The sequence below is a fragment of the Xenopus tropicalis genome, chromosome 2 (assembly GCF_000004195.4).
Source record: "Xenopus tropicalis strain Nigerian chromosome 2, UCB_Xtro_10.0, whole genome shotgun sequence".
NCBI lineage: Eukaryota > Metazoa > Chordata > Amphibia > Anura > Pipidae > Xenopus > Xenopus tropicalis.
In genome coordinates this window covers 9,818,427-9,842,077 of record NC_030678.2, presented here as the reverse complement: position 1 = coordinate 9,842,077, position 23,651 = coordinate 9,818,427, and the positions used below count along the sequence as shown (strand labels likewise).

At 43.9% G+C, this 23,651-nt stretch overlaps 1 protein-coding gene across 1 annotated transcript in view; it reads right to left on the bottom strand.

Moving 5' to 3' along the window:
• The window catches only part of tmprss2.1 (transmembrane serine protease 2 gene 1), a 33,738-nt gene that overhangs the window by 4,261 nt on the left and 5,826 nt on the right, over window positions 1–23,651 (bottom strand). Inside the window, exons 2-11 of the mRNA XM_004912208.4 lie at window positions 11,933–11,990; window positions 9,491–9,698; window positions 8,282–8,368; window positions 6,358–6,468; window positions 6,114–6,243; window positions 5,164–5,268; window positions 4,128–4,168; window positions 2,737–2,905; window positions 1,106–1,275; window positions 820–915 (exon numbers count right to left, since the gene is read on the bottom strand). Of these exons, the coding sequence (XP_004912265.1) occupies window positions 820–915; window positions 1,106–1,275; window positions 2,737–2,905; window positions 4,128–4,168; window positions 5,164–5,268; window positions 6,114–6,243; window positions 6,358–6,468; window positions 8,282–8,368; window positions 9,491–9,698; window positions 11,933–11,956 (1,141 nt within the window). The 5' untranslated portion in view covers window positions 11,957–11,990. The remainder of the gene's footprint in view (window positions 1–819; window positions 916–1,105; window positions 1,276–2,736; window positions 2,906–4,127; window positions 4,169–5,163; window positions 5,269–6,113; window positions 6,244–6,357; window positions 6,469–8,281; window positions 8,369–9,490; window positions 9,699–11,932; window positions 11,991–23,651) is intronic.

Here is a 23,651-nt window from a genome sequence, read left to right as displayed (position 1 = left end):
GTTGGGACTAAACATAAAAAAGCTGTGACCTCCTCCGTTCAGGACTCACACATGGAATGTTCACTAATTGAGAAATAAGGAAAACTCGTTCTATTAAAAAATAAGTCATAAAAGTCTTAACTTTTACTATAGTCAAATAGGTGGGTGGGGGGCAGTTAGGAGCAGGCAGTGGGTGGGCGGGGTGCTAGGGAAGAGTGGTTGTTCACTGGGTCCCATCTAATTTTGTATGGGGGGGGGGCTCAGTGCTGACTGGTTACTGGGTCAAAGTATTGAGTTTTGATTAGTGTTGAGCAAATCTGTCCCGTTTCAGTTCACCATAAAATTCGCGAAACGGTGAAAAATTCACGAAACGCATTTGTTGCACAATTTTTTTTGTCACCTGTGTTTTTTTTTGACATGTCAGTGACCCATTTTGGCGCCACGACCACTATTTTTTGACGTACAATTAATTTTTCCGCTGTGAATTTTTGCAAAGCAATTCACCAATGGCAAAATGTGGAAATTCGCTGCAAATCCTTGTCTGCCGAAAAATCCGCGAAACACATTTGTTTTATGTTGCCCTCTGTTTTTTTTTTTTTGTTGGTCACCCGCGTTTTTTTTTTACGTGACCGCACCCTTGTTGCCGTGTCCGCGTTCCATTTTGCCGTGACCGCACCCAATTTAATGCGACATTAAAATTGATGTGACCACGATTTTTTTTGACGTGTGACAAATTGTCACTGAAGTTTTGCAAAAAAATTTGCCAATGGCGAAATGGGGAAATTCGCTGTGAATCCATGATTGGCGAAAAAATTCGCTCATCACTAGTTTTGATCTCACCTCCTTCAATGGTGGCTCCCCATCCAGAGGTCCAACATGACTGTCCGGATGTCCAGAGCATCCCTGCGTTTGGAAGGCACACGGGTTGGACTGTAGCTGTGCCAAACACAAATAAGTGTGAAAAATACAATAAAACGTGTCAAACAAAGTTTTTTTGTAAAAGAAAGTTGAGAAACTGTTACATGGTAAAACCATAGACGCTATATTATCCACTTGACCCTCCCCAGCTCCCGTAGCTCTGGCTGAGTTCTGCTTGGGTTACTGTAGAGAACCTTATTGCGCTTACAGGTAAGGGTTATGGGGCTTTTCAGCCTCATCAGGGCGATGTCATTGTTCTTTGTCTTTGTATCATAATTCTGGTGGCCAATCAGAGATTTCACGGAATAGCGGGTCCCGCCGGTGCTTTTGTAGAGGGATCCAACATAAACCGTCCACGGGTACGGAGACGAATAAACTCTAGAATAAAAAGCGAAGACGTGAGAATGTTATGAGGGTACAAAGGGCAAGAAGAACAGATGGAGTTGCCCCTCTTGTTGCCCCTTATATTGCCCCCAAATTAGACCTAATGTTAGTATGGGGCTCAATGGTTTGTGCCAGGCTGCGGCCAGGGCACTTACTATGGAATTCTGGGAAGACTGGTGCATCATGGATGTAAATCATGGGGGTTTGTTACTTTTTTTTTTTTTTTTTAAAGGGCCGGTAACCTTTAGTTTGTTATAGAATGGGATTCTAAGCAAACTGGTCAACTGGTCCTAATTGTTTATCTTTTTTAATCCTTTGGTTCAACTTTAACTGTTAGCATGTTATTGAATTGCCATTTCTAAGCAACCTTTCAATTGGTTTTCATAATTGATTTATTTTTCTATAGTTTTTGAATTATGTGCCTTAATCGTCTCTTTGCGGCTTTCAAATGGGGGTCGCTGACCCCGGCAGCCAAATACTATTGCTTTATAAGCCTACTGTTTTATTGTTACATTTTATAAATCCTCTTCTATTCATATACCAGTCTCTCATTCAAACCACTCCCTGGTTGCTAAGGTAATTTGGACCCTAGCAACCAGATAGCTGCTGAAACGCCAAACTGGAGAGCTGCTGAACAAAAAGTGAAATAATTAAGAAACTACAAATAATAAAAAATGAAGACCAACTGCATTACTCTCTATATATCATACTAAATGTTATGAGAAAGGTGAACAACCCCTTTAAATATTTGCCTCCTTCTTCTGCCTCTTTTCAACTTTCATATGGGGGTCGCTGACCCCGGCAGCCAAAAAACTATTGCTTTATAATCCTACGGTTTTATTGTTACATTTTATAAATCTTCTTCTATTCATATACCAGGCTCTCATTCAAACCACTCCCTGGTTGCTAAGGTAATTTGGACCCTAGCAACCAGATAGCTGCTGAAACACCAGGAGAGCTGCTGAACAAAAAGTGAAATAATTAAGAAACTACAAATAATAAAAAATGAAGACCAATTGCATTACTCTCTATATATCATACTAAACGTTAAGTGAAGGGTGAACAACCCCTTTAATTATTTGCCTTCTTCCTCTTCTAGTCAAATGGGGGGGTCACTGACCCCGGCAACCAAAAAACTATTTCTCTCTGAGGCTCCAGTTTTATTCTTATTGTTACTTTTGTTTATTTATTTTTCTCTTCAGCCCCACCCCTATTCATATACCAGTCTCTCATTCAAACTACTCCCTGGTTGCTAAGGAAATTTGAACCATAGCAACCAGATAACTGGTGAAATTCCAAACTGGAGAAATGATGAACAAAAAAAAGTGAAATAATTAAATAACCACAAATAATAAAAAATGAAGACCAATTGCAAACCGTCTCAGAATATCACTCTCTACATTGTACTAAACATTAACTCAAAGGAGAATGCAGACAGCAGGCACAAGTACTTACCCTTCCACACAATGTGCAGCGGTGAGTATATAGTTGGGGGTAATTATAGAGCCGCCACAGATATGTCTCTCGTTGAACTGCAGACTCACTTGCCAGGGCCAGTCGCCCAGTGAGGCCTGAGAGCCCCCCACTATCCTGTTACCCACATTCTTGGTAGAGGAGCCGCATTCTGCATTGGAACAAATAAATGTAACTGTAACAAAAGCCATAAAGAGTGTAGACCAGAAATAACCATGCAACCTTTCTACTTCCTTAGGTCTAGTAACCCATAGCAACCAATCAAATGTTTGGTTTTCAGATGACTTATAAATGCAGTGTGCTGTTTGGTAGGTTGGTATCGGTTACTAGACGGGTTTAGACATTATTACTTCATTCCGTTTGTCTGTAGCATTTCTCTATTACAGGACAGTTACCATAAACTGTAATGGGAAACCAGGGGGGCAGGGCTGTATTTATATATAGGCCCCAAAGGCCTGTGCCTAGGGGTGCCACCTTAGGGGGGCAGCACTCGGGTGCCTTTTATAGCCAATAAAGTTTAAAAAATTGAAAAAAATAAACACTTCCGCTGCCTGGGGGCGTACTTAGGCACCGGACCTAAATACTTCCCTGACTGGGCGGACAGGGTAACTGCCAGGGAAATGGCAGCTGGGTTTAAAAAGGTTGTAAAACCAACCATAACGCCCCCTAGTTTCGCTATAGAAGTTGCCAAAAAACGTAATTAAAGATGCAAGAAAAATTACCAATTAGAATTCAACTGACAAAACACCTAATTTTAAAGGGGTTGTACCCAACCATAACGCTGTCCCACTGCCCCCCTAGTTTTGCTATAGAAGTTGCTGAAAAATGTAATTATAGATGCAAGGAAATTCACCAATGAGAATTCTGCTGATAGAAAACTTCATTATAAATGCAAGAGCAGTGACCAATGAGAATGCTGATTCCCAGCACTGTGTCAGGCCCCTTGCTGGTACCTTACATATAGAGATAATTATGGCATTTTTCCCGTCATTATATGGCACAGGAATCAGACATGGGGATAAAGGGACAGACTTGTTCAGTGCTGGGAAACTGTGCTTAATGCTCCCAACTCCAATTGCAGGAACAGAGAACAGGGAGCCGGATTTACTCACATCAGCTGGGATTCTCATTGGGGGATTTCTTGCATTTTAATGCAGCCGCCGGCCCTTGAGATTTTGGGGAAAGTTTATTGCTTTAAGAATACAACCCTGATGTTGCTGGACTACAGCTCCCAGCATGCCTCACCCTTCATTATATGTTACATTATTCTGGGGTTTGTAGTTCAGCAACAGCTGAGTAACGTTTGGTTGAGCCGTGCAGCAGGGTTTACATCCCCTTTAATGTCATAGCGACAGTGACCCTGTGTATCTTACCTATACAGCGCAATGTAACCACTCCCGATGTACAGACGAAGCTTAAAAAGGAAAAGAAAGCCAATTAATTAACTGTAATATGGTAATGGAGATATAAACCCCCAAATAAACTGTCGCATAATGTTACAAAATGTCATTCTAAGCAACTTTCCAATAGGAAATCACTCCAGTTATTTGTAAATGTAATTGCCATTAAAAGCAGCGTCTGTCTGTCCCATTCTGTTCTCCTCACTGCTCTTAATGACTACTGATGTTCTCTTGGCCTTAAATCTATTTTTTCCACAAGGGCAAGAAGGGTCCCTCCTTCCTATTCCTGTTGCTACTCTCTATGTGTCTCCCCATATGCCAAAAAGCTCTGGGTCATTTTTTCCTGCAGTTCCACCAAGCTGCCACCAGGGGGGGGCCCTACCAGCTATGGGTTTCATTAGTATGAAGCTTTTTGAAATGCAAGGCAGTAGCTGACCACTAGGTGGCGGAACAACTTCATTTTCTATTTGTATTTCTTCATCCCTAAAAGTCTACTGCTATCAGTTCTGTTCATAGTTTCTATGCAGCCGAAGAATATGAATAATTCTGCCCCCAAAGATATTTTTCTCAACTTTATGTCACACAGATATTTAGAATATATGTGTCTTTTTTCACATTGGGACCTTTAATAGGAATAGGATAGATGATCTCCAATCATCAGTTGCACATCTCTCACTAACAATAAGGCCAAGTCATGCCTATCCTTCTGCCCATATAAATTGCCTTTTATATGAAAGGGACAGAAATCTATATATTAATTAGTGATGAGCAAATCTATCCCATTTCGCTTCATCTGAAAATTTGTAAAAGCTGCAAAAATTTGTCAACGTAAAATGACATCGAATTTTTGCGCCTGGAAATTTGCCGCAAATCCATGTCTGGCGAAAAATTTCATCCATCACTATTATTAATGCATCCTTCCAGAATGAGAGTTAGACTTGCAGGCTTGTAATTGACGAACAGAGACCGGTTACTAGGTGCTGGGAAAGAGTAAAGTGGAAATCTGTACCTCTTGTAAACTCTGCTCTGCAGTTTGCCTTCGGCCACACTGGTATTGAGCCTGAGATATCCCTCGGCGCTGTCTGAGGCACCCACTGATCCGCTTCTGACATAACTGCGGGGGGAGAGCGGAGAATCAGGTTCTGTGCCACACACAATATATACTATAAAGAGTAACTCGCAAATTCAAGGGTTCCCAAACCAAAATGTGTTCAAAATGTAGGAATAAATACCATTTTATATGCTGAAATCCAGCTGCAAAACAGTTCTTCTCTTTCTGCATCATTTGTAATCCTGGCAGGGGAGGAGGGACTAAAACACTGATGTTACAGATTGTAACAACTTCCCCACAGCTTACAGGCAGCATGCAGGAACTACATAACCCACAATGCATTGCGCTGGGATGTTCCTTTCCTTATTGACATCACATGTGCAGCAGGGAGGAGGCAGGCTGAGGGACAGGCGACTACAGTTACATTTTATTTGAGTCACAAAGTAGTCAGCCAGATCAACAGGGGAACAGGGGGTGGGGCTTATGGGACTGGGGGCGGGGCTTGGGGGACAGGGGCGGGGCTTAGGGAACTGTTCCAAACCAGATTATTACATTAAACATCATGAAAAGGCTGCGTATTTATTAACTGATGTATATTGCAAAGTTGCTCGAAATTATGTTTACTTTTCAAAAAGCTGTGTTTGGGTGGAGTTCCCCTTTAATGGGAGATGTTTGTTTCACAGCTTAAGACCTAATAATAAGGTGATTAGGGAGACAGAGAGGCAGTGAGAATCAGTAACAAAAATCAGATATATTATTTCTATTTAGGTTTGGGTTGATGTAGATTTTCTTGCAGCAATCTACTATATCCCAATTTTGATGAAAATTCTATTTTCTGTATTTGCAGTGTTGCTACTATTACAGGGAGGGGGACACTGACACCCATAGTAACGGTCACTAAGGCTTACGTGCTGTATCCCATGTCCTGGCACACACGTCTCCCCAGGGTGTCCCCCCAGTTGTCACTGCACACCGGCAGCCAGGCCGAAGCAGCCGCAATGTAGGCTTGGAGCTGGAAGCCAGGCCCGTACGTCCGAACTGCAAGAACAAGAGTCAGAGGGATCCTGTGCTGGTTTATTTCTCACTAACACAGTTACAATATTAAATGAGGCCCCCTACTCCCTTCCTAGCAACGTGCATATCTGGCCTTACCGCAATAGCTTTCATCCTCTCCCCCGGGACACTGGGCGACCCCATCACACCACTCGTAGGAGCGCACACAGCTTCCGCTTGTACCACATCTCCTCTGGCAACTCATTGTCACTACACAGAAAAGTCTGAGTTATTTTCAATAAAAACACATTGGGTCTAGGGTTGCCTCCTGGTTGGAAAATTTGGAAAACCAGACAGGACTCACTAAGATTACCTAGAACAAACACACCACAAGCCACAGCCGTCCCTGAAGAAGTGCACATAAAGCACAGTCCTTATTGGAAGAAGGAATAATACATGACTGATTGTAGCTGCCTATATGGGTCCCCTAGACTGATTCGGCAGCTTATCGGCCCGTATACGGGCAGGAATGACGGGCCTGCCCGACCGATATCTGGCCTGAAATTGGTCAGATATCGATTGGGCAGGTTAAAAGATTTTGTCAGATCGGGGACCGGATCGGCTTGTTGATGTGGTCCCCAAACCGACTGCCCCATTGCCGTCATTATAATTCAATTGTTTGGCCCCAGGGCCAGATGACTGAATTAGCCTACATTTGCCCAATATCGCCCACCCGTAGGAGGGGATATCGGGAGAAGATCCGCTCACTTGGCAACCTCTTAACGTGTATGGCCACCTTAAGACTTGGTTAAAACCATTTATAATAACTAATTTCCCTTAAATAAACCCATACTTCAAAACCACCCCTACTTTTGCAAAGGTACAGTAAAGTGAGAAGCCCTACCGGGACCAGAACCATGTGGTTCCCGGACACCCAGTTGCTTCCAGATGAAAATAAAGTCTCACCCAATTATGAATGGACAGTCCCAGTGAAAGTCACATATCCAATACATGAATACACACTGTATACTGTAACTAAAGCGGTTCACCAATGTAGGCCGCCAAAAAAGGCATCAATACTCAACAAAGAAGTGAGTCTGCCAGTCTATAACCAGGGAGCCCGGGCTGGGGGAGACGCCAACCTCCATGTGTATCACCGACAGGCATCTGGATGCAACAGAGTGTCCGGGACCCACATGGTTCCAGTCCCGGTAGGGCTTCTCACTTTGTTCCTTTGCAAAATCGGGGTGGTTCTGAAGTATGGGCTTGTTTATGAAATTGGTTACTATAAATGGTTTTAACCATATCTTATTCCCTGTTCCAATAAAGGTTGTGTTATATGTACAACTGAGTGTGCAGCGCTTCAGGTACTTGGGGTGTCTTTTTATACAAACTTAAGTCACGATTGGGTGCTGGCGCAATTGCCCATTTTCCTATTTTTTTGCTAGGATTCGGCCAACTGTCAATTGATGCGTCATAGCCCCTCCCCCCATGACATCACGCCCTGTCTTCCTGCCTGGACTTTCCAGCCAGGAGAGGTGGCAACCCTAATTGGGCCTCATTAACAAAGTGCAGGGGGGTGCAGGGCCCACTGGAGCCCCCCTAACCCCCCATAGGGCCCCCCACCCGACAATCTCCCCTGAGCGTGCGTAAATTTAATGCGTCAGGGGAGAAACGATCGGGCAGGGGGAGCGCCGGCAAGGGTCGGGGCCCACTAGGGCCGGGGCTCACCGGGATTTTCTGACCCTAGCTGTGGTGTACCCTGTCCCCCACTTTTGTGCAGTGCCCTACAATAAATGGGTGCTTACAATGACTTACAGATTACACACAAAGTAAACAAGCAATAACCAATACAAATAACATATTTCCTGGAATTGCTCCCCACGCTTTCCGGAAATAGATGAGAACGTAAATATGTTGATTGTTCGGTCTAATTAAGTTTCCCGCAGACTAAATACAGGAATCAGAGACACCAGACAAAGGTTTTCCCTGTTGGCAGCGGTCAGAACCGGTATCAGACAAGACCAAAAATAAATACAAATCCTAGAGAAGTTCATTGAACATAAATATAATTATATCTTACCGAAATACCAGCAGAGCACCGCGCCAACGATCAGCAGCGCTAGGACTAGAGTGGTGGCCGTGGCAATACATGCAATCTTTTTTCTTCCTTTAAAAAACAGAAGATTTTATATATATATGTGTGTGTCCTGTTATTTCATTTACTGACCTGAGCAAAATGATTATAGGTATGGGATCCGTTATCGGAAAACCCATTATCCAGAATGGTTTGAATTATGGAAAGTCCATCTCCCATAGACTCCATTTTATTCAAATAATTCACATTTTTTTTCTCTGTAATAATAAAACAGTACCTGTACTTGATCCCAACTAAGATATAATTACCCCTTATTGGGGCAGAACAGCCCTATTGGGTTTATTTAATGGTTAAATGATTCCCTTTTCTCTGTAATAATAAAACAGTACCTGTACTTGATCCCAACTAAGATATAATTACCCCTTATTGGGGCAGAACAGCCCTATTGGGTTTATTTAATGGTTAAATGATTCCCTTTTCTCTGTAATAATAAAACAGTACCTGTACTTGATCCCAACTAAGATATAATTACCCCTTATTGGGGCAGAACAGCCCTATTGGGTTTATTTAATGGTTAAATGATTCCCTTTTCTCTGTAATAATAAAACAGTACCTGTACTTGATCCCAACTAAGATATAATTACCCCTTATTGGGGGCAGAACAGCCCTATTGGGTTTATTTAATGGTTAAATGATTCCCTTTTCTCTGTAATAATAAAACAGTACCTGTACTTGATCCCAACTAAGATATAATTACCCCTTATTGGGGGCAGAACAGCCCTATTGGGTTTATTTAATGGTTAAATGATTCCCTTTTCTCTGTAATAATAAAACAGTACCTGTACTTGATCCCAACTAAGATATAATTACCCCTTATTGGGGGCAGAACAGCCCTATTGGGTTTATTTAATGGTTAAATGATTTCCCTTTTCTCTGTAATAATAAAACAGTACCTGTACTTGATCCCAACTAAGATATAATTACCCCTTATTGGGGCAGAACAGCCCTATTGGGTTTATTTCATGGTTAAATGATTCCCTTTTCTCTGTAATAATAAAACAGTACCTGTACTTGATCCCAACTAAGATATAATTACCCCTTATTGGGGGCAGTTGATACGTATTTTCTACACTTAAGTAGATGGGGCAAATAAACCATAAATTATGCAGAACCATGAATTGAAGTAGAACTTACTTGGGGTGCACCATGATTGGGACTTGGTGTGATTAACGGCTGGCACGGAGTGAATGGTGGATACTTGGGGGATATAATGTGGCACCGGAGAGGGATGGGGTCTGGGCGGCTGAAAGGCTTCATACAGATTGGGTTGGACTGGACGACTGAAGCCATTAATATTGTCCTGCTGGAAACCACGATTTTCATAATATGGGGGTGGAGAGTTCTGTATGGAAACAAAAGGCATTATTCTCCATACAAATACACTTACAGTCCAATTATCTGGATTTCAGTTTAACTTTACAAGTCGGTTTATTGTCCAGTTCCTTTGAGACCCTGATACTTTAGATGTCTCAGTAACTTCACCCAACAGGGAAGTAAAAGGGAATGTGTAGAACCCAACACGCCCAGGGGCACAATGGGGCACAATGGGGCACAATAAACACAATCCCATGTTTGCTGAAGTGTATAATCATTACATGGCTTTGTTTATGCCTGACTACTCATTAATCTGTCTGGGAAAGTTATAGATGAGAGAATGTGAAAAACAAAGGAATATCATAAAGGTCAGGGACCAAAAAATATTTTTATATGGTTCAATGTGTCTGGCATAATGTAATAACAGGTAGAAAGCTTGCCATAGGTCCAGTAACCCATAGTAACAAATGCTTGTAATTTGTTTCATAGAAACAGTTCATTGGTTGCCATTGGTTACTAGATCTATTGCTCTTTACATTCCAAAAATCTTGAAGCTAGAGCAAGAATTAAGGTCCCCATACACGGCCGATTCTAGCTGCCGATATGGGTCCCTTAGACAGATTCGGCAGCTAATCGGCCTGTGTATGGGCACTACCGACGGGCCTGCCCGACCGATATCTGGCCTGAAATCGGGCAGATAACGATTGGGCAGGTTAAAAAATCTAGTCGGATCGGGGACCACATCAGCACGTTGATGTGGTCCACGGACTGACTTTTTCTATACCCGCCGTTATAACGATATAGCCTGGATTCTCACGATATCGCCCACCCGTAGGTGGAGGATATCGGGAGAAGATCCGCTCGCTTGGCGATGCTGAAGGTGTATGGGCACCATAAGACATTGGGACCTCATTGGTGCGCTGTCAATGTAGTTTCCCTTCCGGAACTGTTTTAGGTGGTCCAATACTGAATGAAATGCTCTGGGAGCCCCATAAATGAGCAGTAGTTATGAGTAACAAGAGTAATGGAGGGGACTCTTTTGTTTGTAGAACCTGCCAATAGAAGGCTTTCCATGGAAGAACTTCTACATATAGGCCTCTTATTGGGGGGCACCTTGGTTTCTCTCTGCCTAAGGTGTCAACAGTAGAGCAAGATGGTGCCAACAAGGGAAGGTGGTGACAAGAGCACAACTCTGGGATACGGCACCCGTATATAGAAGTCTTTCGTTCCAGGTAACCGAGGCTATGCTGATGTGCCGAGTTTGTTTAGTTTTCCTCTTCCAAATGAGTCCATGCAAAACACGGTGACTTGGCATAAAGCTTTTATTTGCTTTGGCTTCTCATAAAGCAATAGAACTTCTGGTCAAGGTTGCAAACTCATGAGTCAGTAGCTGATGCAAAATACAACTTCTAGCATTCCCAGCCAGCCGGCAGCCGTTGAACATCAATGGCTTATTATCCCTTGAAAGTCAATTGTTCCTTGGGCTTGGCCTGATGGAAATATTATAGGGTATTTCTGGCTATGGCTGCAGTTTGAGCTTTTGAATGAATGGAACTATACGGAGATGGAGTGCCAACAATAGGCTGTAAACTAATACTGCCATTGTCACTATGCTGTGTTTGACTCTACCTGCCTAGTTGGGGGGGCTATAAAATACGAGTGCATTTGGGTTATTGTCTCCTGAGGAAGCACATGAAACGCGTTGAGCTATACTGTTTTTATATCTCTGTACACTGTAAGTAGCCTGCATTGAGCAGGGGATTTGTTATTAAACGTTTTTACACTATCTCCATTTTGCTTTTATATTCATTGAGGATCGTGTTCCCACTTCAATCAATGTCTGCTTTGGGTATTCTTTTGCCTCATTCCAATCGTATCCGGTGAGCATATATATTGGAGTATTTGAAATGTTACTAAGCCTGGCAATATAATTCACCACTCAGTATTTTTTGGGTGTTTTGGCCTATTCCATTAATCTATCATATTGCACTAGATTTTGTTTTTCTTTTATTTTTTATGCGCTTCCATCACCTTTATCGTGCACTCTCTATGCTGTCAGCCTGGCTACAAACATGTATCTCCCATAACCCTCCTGTTGTGCTATCCATTGCTAAGAGTCCAGAGGAGGAAATGGCTTCAGTCAAAGAGCATAACCTGAGGTTTATGGGGTAGGAAGGCAGGCAGACCGGCCATAACTGGAGCACCATATAGCAAGGACTGTAGGTTGGCTCATAGCATGAACAGAAAGTTACATTAACCTACCCATCGATAATCTCTGCCAGCCATCCGATATGGACTATCTTGGGTGAGGGCGTGGAATCTAAAATGAAATTTACAAATGAAATTATGGCATTATGGAATTTGCAAGACATTATTAATAAAGTATCTGTACAGTGTGAAAATATGTCAATATATTAGTCAAATTGTCCCAATCTGAGAACCCAGTGGCTGACACAAGCCAGTTTTGTGAAACATTCATTTCCCCCATTAAAGGAGAAGGAAGGGATAATAAAGAGTTAATCCCAAGCTGCAGGCATACCTTCAGTTCTCTCAATAGTGCCCTTAAGTCTCCCCATATTTCTCCCGTTCAGATGATCAGAAGCCAAACAGGAAGAAAAAACGCTGAGCTGTGTAAAGAAAGTTCCCATAATGCCTCACTCCTGCACCGAGACCCAGACCGGTGTACATGCTCAGCTAGTAAGACTATGGGGCAGATTTACCAAAGCACGAATTTGAATCCCGAATGGCAAAAATTCGGATTGGAAATGAAAATGTCTTTTTTTCGTATGTTGAGCGACTATTACGTCGCCGTCACGATTTTTCCGTATTGAGCGATTGTAAACACCGGAAAAACCAATCCGATTTTTTCGCGACGGCAATGAAAAAGTCGCGGAAAATATACGAAAAAGTCGCGACGGAAAAGTCGCGACGGCGACGGAAAAGTCAGGGAAAAACATCCAAAAAAGTCACGACGGCGACGAAAAAGTCACAAAAATACAGATCATTGCGAAAAAAACACATTCGGACGCCTTCGGACCGTTCGTGGATTAGTAAATGTGCCCCTATGAGTCAGCTTCCTGCTGATTGGCTCAGATCCCCATTCCCAAGGGGGGGAGGGAGTTCTTAGCATTCTTGAGGGAGGAGGGAGCAGGAGAGAGCAGAGAGCTGCATGTCTCTGGCAGAGGAAAACAGACACAACAAATCTTTTCACAGAGGACTCAGTGCAGCGTTTCTGTGAGTGCTTATGGCTGTATTTACATCGACCTTTCTGATAAAGCTGACTTTAAAGTGCCTCTAGTTTGTCCCCACACCAAATAAACCCCAACAGAAACCCACTGATTGGGAGCCGAAGACCTGATATGAATAGAATTCAGCCGCTGATCATTAACTCGGCTCTCCCTGTTGGAAAGGCCCACTTGCCCTGCTTCTGTTTATCTAAGCTCCCGGCTTCTCTGTTAAACAAACCTTTTCTCCTTGGGTTATCAGTTAATAGAATAACTCTTCCTTTGCAAACAGAAGGGACAAAGGTAAAGAGCTAAATATAAATTCCTTGTCTGTATACTGGTATTTCAGCCGAAGGTTAGGAGCTGCCATATTGCATCCCCTGGTCACTACAGTATTAGGGTACAGCCTAATGGCAACCCATCTCTGTACCGTTGCAGTTGTTTTGAATTTGAATGGAAACTACCATGTTGTATTTCTTTATAGACACCAATAGTATAAGGCTTCTCATTTGTGACCATTACTTGATATCAATGGCCACAGTTGAGGAAAACAATATGGCAGCCCCTACTCCACATGTGTAAATGCAAAAATGTAACCTAGGAATTGAGTACATACATTACAGATCATCTTTTGCAATCACAAAATTCCAAAGAAGGAACCAATCACCAATCACTCAAGCCCAGTACTCTAGTGGGCAAAATGTAGGATTTGGGTGGATTATGTGGGACCCAGCAATGGTCAGTTATATATTGTCTAGTCCCCTGCTATGCCTGATTGCTCAACTAACTTACTAATGAATAACTTGATGGTTGCCAGCAGAGAGAGGGACCAGGATGGATCAAAAGCACGACAGTCATGTCAACTACTGACAGTTGGCAAATCTAAAAGTTGATAAAGCCATACATACAATGTCTGTTGTGTTGCCAAGAAGTAGTTGCACCATTAGACCCAATAAAGAGGTTGGCCAATTATTCTGATCGTCCTACTGGGCTTTAGGTTGGTTCATGGGAATCTATGGGCAAGTGATCTTGGTGTATCTGCTTCCCAGGTTGGCCAGGGACCTCTGTTGTGTTGCCAAGAAGTAGTTACACCATTAGCCACAATAAAGGGGTTGGCCAATTATTCTGATCCACCTACTGGGCTTTAGATTGGTTCATGGGAATCTATGGGAAAGTGATCTTGGTGTATCTACTTCCCTCTGTTGTCTTGCCAAGAAGTAGTTACACCATTAGCCCTAATAAAGGTATTGGCCAATTATTCTGATCCACCTACTCGGCTTTAGGTTGCTTCGTGGGAATCTATGGGCAAGTAATCTTGGTGTATATCTACTTCCCAGGTTGGCCAGGGACCTCTGTTGTCTTGCCAAGAAGTAATTACACCATTAGACCCAATAAAGAGGTTGGCCAATTATTCTGAATCATCTACTGGGCTTTAGGTTGATTCATGGGAATCTATGGGCAAGTGATCTTGGTGTATCTGCTTCCTAGGTTGGCCAGGGACCTCTGTTGTGTTGCAAAGAACTAGTTGCACCATTAGACCCAATAAAGGGGTTGACCAATTATTCTGATTCATCTACTGGGCTTTAGATTGATTCATGGGAATCTATGGGCAAGTGATCTTGGTGTATCTACTTCCCAGGTTGGCCAGGGACCTCTGTTGTGTTGCAAAGAACTAGTTGCACCATTAGACCCAATAAAGGGGTTGGCCAATTATTCTGATTCATCTACTGGGCTTTAGATTGATTCATGGGAATCTATGGGCAAGTGATCTTGGTGTATCTACTTCCCAGGTTGGCCAGGGACCTCATACATTTGCCAATCAAGTTGCTAATATTCTGAACGGTCAGTTTGAAATGTCAATGAATTACCTAATATATGCCAAATATTGATCAGTTGGATTCTACAGAATTCTATGGAGGAATATGCAAGAAGCAATGGCAACTTCTGAAGCTTAATGGCATAAGTCTTTCTGCTCTACCTGTGAAGTTAGTATTGTTGTTTGTATATATAGTTTATGTATGTGAGTGTATAGATAGGTCAGTATGGGTCTGTATGTGAGTGGATAGATAGGTCAGTATGGGTCTGTATGTGAGTGGATAGATAGGTCAGTATGGGTCTGTATGTGAGTGGATAGATAGGTCAGTATGGTTCTGTATGTGAGTGGATAGATAGGTCAGTGTGGGTCTGTATGTGAGTGGATAGATAGGTCAGTATGGGTGTGTATGTGAGTGGATAGATAGGTCAGTGTGGGTCTGTATGTGAGTGGATAGATAGGTCAGTATGGGTCTGTATGTGAGTGGATAGATAGGTCAGTGTGGGTCTGTATGTGAGTGGATAGATAGGTCAGTGTGGGTCTGTATGTGAGTGGATAGATAGGTCAGTATGGGTCTGTATGTGAGTGTATAGATAGGTCAGTGTGGGTCTGTATGTGAGTGGATAGATAGGTCAGTGTGGGTCTGTATGTGAGTGGATAGATAGGTCAGTGTGGGTCTGTATGTGAGTGGATAGATAGGTCAGTATGGGTCTGTATGTGAGTGGATAGATAGGTCAGTGTGGGTCTGTATGTGAGTGGATAGATAGGTCAGTGTGGGTCTGTATGTGAGTGTATAGATAGGTCAGTGTGGGTCTGTATGTGAGTGGATAGATAGGTCAGTGTGTGTCTGTATGTGAGAGTATAGATAGGTCAGTGTGGGTCTGTATGTGAGTGGATAGATAGGTCAGTATGGGTCTGTATGTGAGTGGATAGATAGGTCAGTATGGGTCTGTATGTGAGTGGATAGATAGGTCAGTGTGGGTCTGTATGTGAGTGTATAGATAGGTCAGTGTGGGTCTGTATGTGAGTGGATAGATAGGTCAGTATGGGTCTGTATGTGAGTGGATAGGTCAGTGTGGGTCTGTATGTGAGTGTATAGATAGGTCAGTATGGGTCTGTATGTGAGTGTATAGATAGGTCAGTATGGGTCTGTATGTGAGTGGATAGGTCAGTATGGGTCTGTATGTGAGTGTATAGATAGGTCAGTATGGGTCTGTATGTGAGTGGATAGGTCAGTATGGGTCTGTATGTGAGTGGATAGATAGGTCAGTGTGGGTCTGTATGTGAGTGTATAGATAGGTCAGTATGGGTCTGTATGTGAGTGGATAGGTCAGTATGGGTCTGTATGTGAGTGGATAGATAGGTCAGTATGGGTCTGTATGTGAGTGGATAGGTCAGTATGGGTCTGTATGTGAGTGGATAGGTCAGTGTGGGTCTGTATGTGAGTGGATAGATAGGTCAGTAGGGGTCTGTATGTGAGTGGATAGGTCAGTGCGGGTCTGTATGTGAGTGGATAGATAGGTCAGTATGGGTCTGTATGTGAGTGGATAGATAGGTCAGTATAGGTTGTGGGTGCTGGGTTTACTTGGAAGGGTTGAACTTGATGGACTCTGGTCTTTTTTCAACCCTATGTAACTATGTAACTATCAAGCAGGCTCCCAACTGTCACCATAATAACTCCCTTCATCTCTTTATAAGCAAAAGGCACAGAGGTTAAAATGGTTAAATGCTAAACCTAACACTAAACTATAAGTTTTTCCCAAAATGTAGCCCAGTAGCCCAAAACAAGCTCCGGGGTCTCAAAAGGAACTCTGCTAGGGGTCTGAAGATAAGCCAAAGCAATCTAGGAGCAGGGAGCATATGCTCTTCATAGCAAACCTATCATTGGGACTATGTGTTTGTTTCTAAGAACGTAATGGGAATAGGATGAGGATGATTATAGGTGTTTTGTTGCCTGGAGGAAGTAAATCATAGAGTTGATGGATGTGCCTCTTTCCTACCATAGGCCCAAACCTCATTTAACCCTGTGTTTGGCACCTACTACCACTGTGCGCACAAAGCCATGATTCCGTACAAACCCAGCGGAACAGCCTGTTGGCACAAAGCACAACCTGCCCGCGGGGCTATTACCTGCCTGACTGATTCCCTACGGTCGCTCTGCCAAGTTCTAAAGGTTGTGTTTAGAGAGCTACACGGCACAGTGATCCAGTTAGCGACCGGCTGAATCACAGGAACGTGCTCACTCAGGAACAAAACTATTTTACCCACCCTAAACAAATGCGACTGCGTAAATTTTACGAGTAGTAAGGAGCGGCTGAGAGTGCAATATAAAAATAGAAAATTAGTGCTACTGAGTTTATTGCATTCAGTTAGTTATTAACTGCTGCCTGTGGGTTATTTAAAAGGAAATATATAAAATGTAGCAGTAAATAGATACATTTGCATTGCCAGTATTTACCCATAACCTAATCATTGTAGTTCATGTAGTTTTAAAGGGAAAGTAAACTTTGCCCCATAGCTTTGCCCCACTTACAGTAGCCCTAAGCAACTACAGCTCCAGCCAATGGTCTGTGCCGCATTCAGGCTCACTTGGCATATATGTGTCCAGATCTGCATTTATGAGCTTTATTCTCCTACATTATAGGTGCTGCTATGGGTGATTGTAAGGCCCCCATTCAGGTAGGAGATTGGCCAGACACAAAGCAAAAAGGCTGACGTTTTTGCTTGATTTTTTTCCTAAAATCTGATTTCTGTCGGTCAGTCCATTTGGTTAAAGATTGTATGGGTTGGTGTGAGACCCTAAAATAACTACATGGTCCCCTCACATCATCTGCTCTTGTGCTTGAGGGGATATGGACTTGATCAGGTCTCGCTTATCTGCATTCGGACAGGCTCGCTTTCCCTATTGGATCAAGGATTGGATCGGCTCATTAATGCAGCCCACTTTCTGATTTCTCATATCCCCTTCAAGGTGGGAATGTTGGGGGGATTGCTCCTTTGCTGAGCAAATCTCAAGGTGGCCATACACACTACAACCCACTCATTTGGAGATGTTGCCAAACGAGTGGATCTCCCGATAAGACCAATTAAGGTGTGCAATATTGGGCTAATTCGATTGTTTGGCTTTACGGTGGGCATAGGCGCCGTCGGACCAAGAACAGCATCAGTCCCTGATCCAAAGGAAAATGAAACCTGCCCAGTCAAGAACTAGTCAATTTAGGCCAAATGTTGGTCAGGTAGGCCCATTGGGGGTCCCAAACATGGGCAGATAAGATGCTGAATCAGTCTAAAGCACTTGAATCAGCAGCTGAAATCAGCCGTGTATGGCCTCCTTTAGTCTGACCTTAAGAGGTCTATGGGCAAAGCATTTAAAGAAAAACCGAGTTGAACCTAGGAGCATCTATGAAGGTGTAGCTGGCCCAGCTGGCAGACTTGGTCTTGCCTAACTGGCCATTTTCTGGGCACTTTTGGCTTGTGACTTTTATTCTGTAGGTCAGTGCTGTCCGACTTATTACATGTCATGGGCCAATTATATCTCCTACAGCTTGTGGTTGCTCCTCAACCCCTTGGATGTTGCTCTCAGTGCCCCTAAACCAGGGAGTTATTTTTGAATTCCTGACTTGGGTGCAAGTTTTGGTTGAATAAAAACAAGATTTCCTACAAAATATAGCCCCTGTAAGCTGATAGGGTGCATAGAGGCTCCCTAATAGCCAATCACAGCCCTTATTTGGCTCCTCCGTGAACTTTTATGGTGTTGCTCTCCAAGTCTTTTTACATTTGACTGCGGCCCCTGCTGTAGCCTATGGGGCCTCTGAGCAGACAGGGGCCATAAAAATCCTTTGGAGGGCCACATCTGGCCCGTGGGCCTCTAGTCAGACAGCCCGGCTGTAGGAACTTAATATCCTGAGCATAGCGATGGGGTGAAATAACAACTATAAAGGTTTATTCCTGAACCCTCCGGATACAATCATTAGCCATCGGCTCATGTCCTACCGCCCCAACACACAGCCACTAAGCTCCATATTTACAATATAAATACAAAATATTGCTTTGCATAAGGGTGACGGAAGGTAAAAAGTGCAAGGATTTTATTATTGTATAAACAGGACATGAGTTCATACTGAGGGGAGCCGCCATGTTGCTGGCAAAGGAACAAGGAGCTTAAAGTTCCCATAAATACATGGCGCCTTTCCTATTGTTGTCTGCTTAGGTTGCCCCCCGGTATAACAGTGCCCCCTACTCTCCTATCTCCCCTTGTGTTGGGCCTATCAGATCCTGTCTGTAGAAACCATAAGTTTCAGGTGGAGAGAAACTTCATATCTTGGTTCTGGGCTCAAACCCAGTTCTCCTGATTTAGATTTTAGGCCTTAAAGGTACAGTACCTTGTTTTTCCTTATGTCGCTTTGCTTTATTTCCCCAAGTCTAAGCAGCCATTGTCTCACTTGCAGGCTGCATACAGGTTCCTTAGCAAGGCCTCCTGTTATGTTAATCCCATTACAAGAAGCCTAAATGGGGGCTATGGCATAATAGTCACGGGGGTATGGTATGACATAATTATTATTATTATTAACATTTATTTATAAAGCACCAACATATCCCGCAGCGCTGTACAATAAGTGGGTTACATACATTGGACATACAGGGTAACATATAAAGCAATCAGTAACCGATACAGGAGGGGAAGAGGGCCCTGCCCAAAAGAGCTTACAGTCTACAAGGAATTACTGCATTTCATACATTGGACATACAGAGTAACATATAAAGCAATCAGTAACCGATACAAGAGGGGAAGGGAGCCCTGCCCCAAAGAGCTTACACTCTACAAGGAGTAACATATAAAGCAATCAGTAACCGATACAGGAGGGGAAGAGAGCCCTGCCCAAAAGAGCTTACACTCTACAAGGAGTAACATATAAAGCAATCAGTAACCGATACAGGAGGGGAAGAGAGCCCTGCCCAAAAGAGCTTACACTCTACAAGGAGTAACATATAAAGCAATCAGTAACCGATACAGGAGGGGAAGGGAGCTCTGCCCAAAAGAGCTTACACTCTACAAGGAGTAACATATAAAGCAATCAGTAACCGATACAGGAGGGGAAGAGAGCCCTGCCCAAAAGAGCTTACACTCTACAAGGAGTAACATATAAAGCAATAAGTAACCGATACAGGAGGGGAAGAGAGCCCTGCCCAAAAGAGCTTACAATCTAATTGTGGGCAGATATAATTGGCACTCTTTATAGCAGGGACCACTAACTGGGTTTTACCTGTACAGAAGTAATTTATGTGAATATACGGAGCCCCCTGTACTAAGAACAATTCTGCTGGCAAATATTAGGGTATAGGGGTCATTTAACCACCCGCATTTAGTTCCATGTCTCGTAAGCCATAGCAGCCAATCAGATCTTTGTTATCATATAAGAGACCATTCAGTGATACCTGCTGCTTGGTTGCTATGGGGTTGCTATGGGTTATTAGAAATGGAGGAGACGTTGCACCTTGGCAAGGCACCAACCTGTACGTAACAACCAAGTTATTTATGAAAGCAAAGCTGACAGGGATGCGCTTATAGAGCTGTCACCCAATCCCATCTCATGAGAGAGATAATGAGCCAGTCCTGGTTTTTTTGGGTCTGAATTGCTCTTTACACTAAATGATAAAGTGAAATAAGGTCTCGAGGGGCCTGAGTGGATCATTATCTCGCTCATTACATGGGCTTGGGTGACAGCTCTGGGATCACTGTGCCAGCCCCCATGGCTACCCGACCAAACAAACGCACAATTTGTACCACTTCATTACACACAAAACCTAGTGTTTGGTACTTATCCTTTCCAAAGAGCTGAATCAGGTCTGGACTGAGACTCAAAATAGACCCTGGGATTTCAAGTACACAGAGGCCCAAACAGCCCCCCCATAGGCCCAATAAATAGTGACTGTCTATGGCATCTTACAGCAGCCCCTTTGGTATTTGCCTGAACCCACAGATTGCCAGTCTGGGCCTGATTTTCAGTACACAGAGGCCCAAACAGCCCCCCCACCAGCCCAATAAACAGTGAGTGACTATGGCACCTTACAGCAGCCCCTCTGGCATTTGCCTGAACCCACGGATTGCCAGTCCGGGCTGGAATCTCAGCCATACAAAGTGTTAGGGCGAAGACACACGGGGAGATTAGTCGCCTCGACTTTTATTGAACTCAGTCGCGCCAACTAATCGCGGTGACTTTCTGCCCATAGAGTACAATTGCGTTGCCACACCAAAACGCTCTCGCAGATTATTCGCCGCAACTTTTCAAAAAGTCGCGCCGACTAATCGCCCTGTGTGTCTTCGCCCTTAAGGTGGCCATACATGCAGCGATTTTCGATCTTTTGTAAGACCATTGGTTGCACGAAAGATCGTTCCCACCCTCCATAGACGTTCAGGGCTGAATCGTCAGATATGGGGGTAGAAACAATAGGAATTCTACCTCCTTCTGCCGATTCAGCCCTGAACGTAGATTGTCTACGATCAAAATTTTTTAACCCGGGCGATCCGCGAGTCGACCGATATCTGCAGCCTTTTGCGGTATCGGTCACCTCGTTGAGCCACCATACACGCTCCGAATATCGCACGAAACAAGGTTTAGTACGATATTGTTTCGTACGATATCATCGGTGCGTGTATGGCCAGCTTTGGAGTGAAGACACACAGAGCTACTAGTAGCAGCTACTAAAACAGACCATGCTGATCATTTACTGATAAGTGTCTCTATGTGTGTTTTAGCAGAGGCAATTCTCAGTATTGTCTATGGCAGGGGATTTTCTGGCGTTTAGTAGCTGTGACAAGTAGCTACTACTAGTAGCCCAGTGTGTCTTCACCCTTAGAGAACTGCAACCTGGAGTCACTTACAGATAGGATCCGAGCCCACTGGGACAGAATGTTCAGCTATAAAGATTATTACTTTTGATGTTAGCCTTCTAATAAAGATAGCATGAATCTCAGCCATAAAGCCGGACAGGACTCTGCACCCTCATTAGCGGCACAGTTGGCTTTGCAGTCGCAGCATTCCCCGAGCTGTGCTTCATGGTCCCCCCCACCGCTAATGACATTTTAACCACAACAAATACAGAAATGATTGTGCGTAAACGTCAGTGAGTATCAGTAAGTGATAAAATACACAAAGAATGTATAGGGAACGGGCGAGTGCGGTCTGTACAAAGAGACGCTCAAGTGCTGAACACTGGAAATCTCTCACATCCATAATCACTTGGGTTTGTGCCACCGAATGGGACTCAACCAGTGAACCCTGAGCAATAGGATCACTTTATATACATTTATAAGGGGGGGATACAATAAACAGGAGCTTTGTGTGAGTTAGAAATGGGGTTTTGTCTTAAGGTGCAGACTGTAAAAGTGCCCATACACATGAAGATCCGCTCGATTGGCGAGGTCGCCAAGCGAGTGGATCATCACCCGATATCCCCACATACGGGTGGGGGATATCGGGGAAAATGTAGGCTAATTCAATCATTTGGCCCTGGGGCCAAACAATGAATTATAATGGCGGCAATGGGGCAGTTGGTTCGGGGACCGTATCAACGAGCCGATGCAGTCCCCTATACGACTTAAGCTGGCCATACACGGGCAGATCCGCTCGCTTGGCGATGTCGCCAAGCGAGCGGATCTTCACCCGATATCCTCACCTACGGGGGGGGCGATATCGGGGAGGCATGTAGGCGAATTCGATCGTTTGGCCCTGCGGCCAAACGATCGAATTCTGCATGCGGCAATGGGGCAGTCGGTTCGGGGACCGCATCAACGAGCCGATGCGGTCCCCGATTCGACTGGATTTTCTAACCTGCCCGATCGATATCTGGCCAATTACAGGCCAGATATCGGTCGGCCAGGCCCCTCGTTTCTGCCCCTACACGGGCCGATAAGCTGCCGAGTCGGTCCAAGGGACCAATATCGCCAGCTACAATCGGCCCATGTATGGCCACCTTAAGAGTGCTGGAGTCATGGAAGCAGGGGTGCCGGCGGATATACTAAACAGTTCCAAGAAAGGGGTTGCCGCCTCGAGCAAGAGAAACAAATGCCAGAGTAGTGATATTAATACTCATAGTACAAATTCTGATCCAGAACCAATTCCGGTTGTGGCTTTAGAGCAACGATGTATGGGGAGATTTGCCAATCGCTACCTAGGGCAACAAATCTCCATGAAAATGTCTTGCCCTATGGTAACATCTGAATCACCGCAAGCGATTCGGTTTAATTTCAGGAAAATAAGAAAGCAGCCATTTTCCTACGATCGAGTAATGTTGTTTACTTGCAGTGATTCAGACGTTAGTGTAGGGTAAAACATTTCCGGGGAGATTTGTTGCCCGTGGTAGTGTTTATAACATCAGCAGCGAATCCCACCCTGTGTCATTGCCCTTCGGGTCATGAAGGAAGATATAGGAGCGTCTTTTTAGGATCCTTGTGGGTTATCTAGAACGGCGCTGCCCAGCTCTTCAACATAACACATACTGGGGGGGCCCAGATTATATTGAAGTTATTCCATGCAAACAAGTCTATAATGCTTAAGGTGGTATGATCCGCCTGTTTGGGAGGTCGCCAAACCAGCAGATATTTTCCTGATATGTCCACCTTAGGTGGAATTAAAGCAGGGGGTATATGGGCTGTCAGACCGAGGATGAAGCCCCCGATCCAACGGTAAAATCAAACCCTGCCCAATCAATATCTGGCTGATTTTAAGCCAAATATCGGTTGGGAAGGCCATTTGGGTGTGCCCATACATGGGCAGATAAGCTGCCAAATTGATCTGAAGGACCCAAGTTGGCAGCTGAAATCTGCCACCTTAAGATTGACCTGAGGCCGCATTGAATGCCACTAATTGGCCATAGGGAAGGCAGGTATTTCAATTGCCAGACGTGTTTTTCTCTCAACCTCAATTGTTTCATAGCAAATACA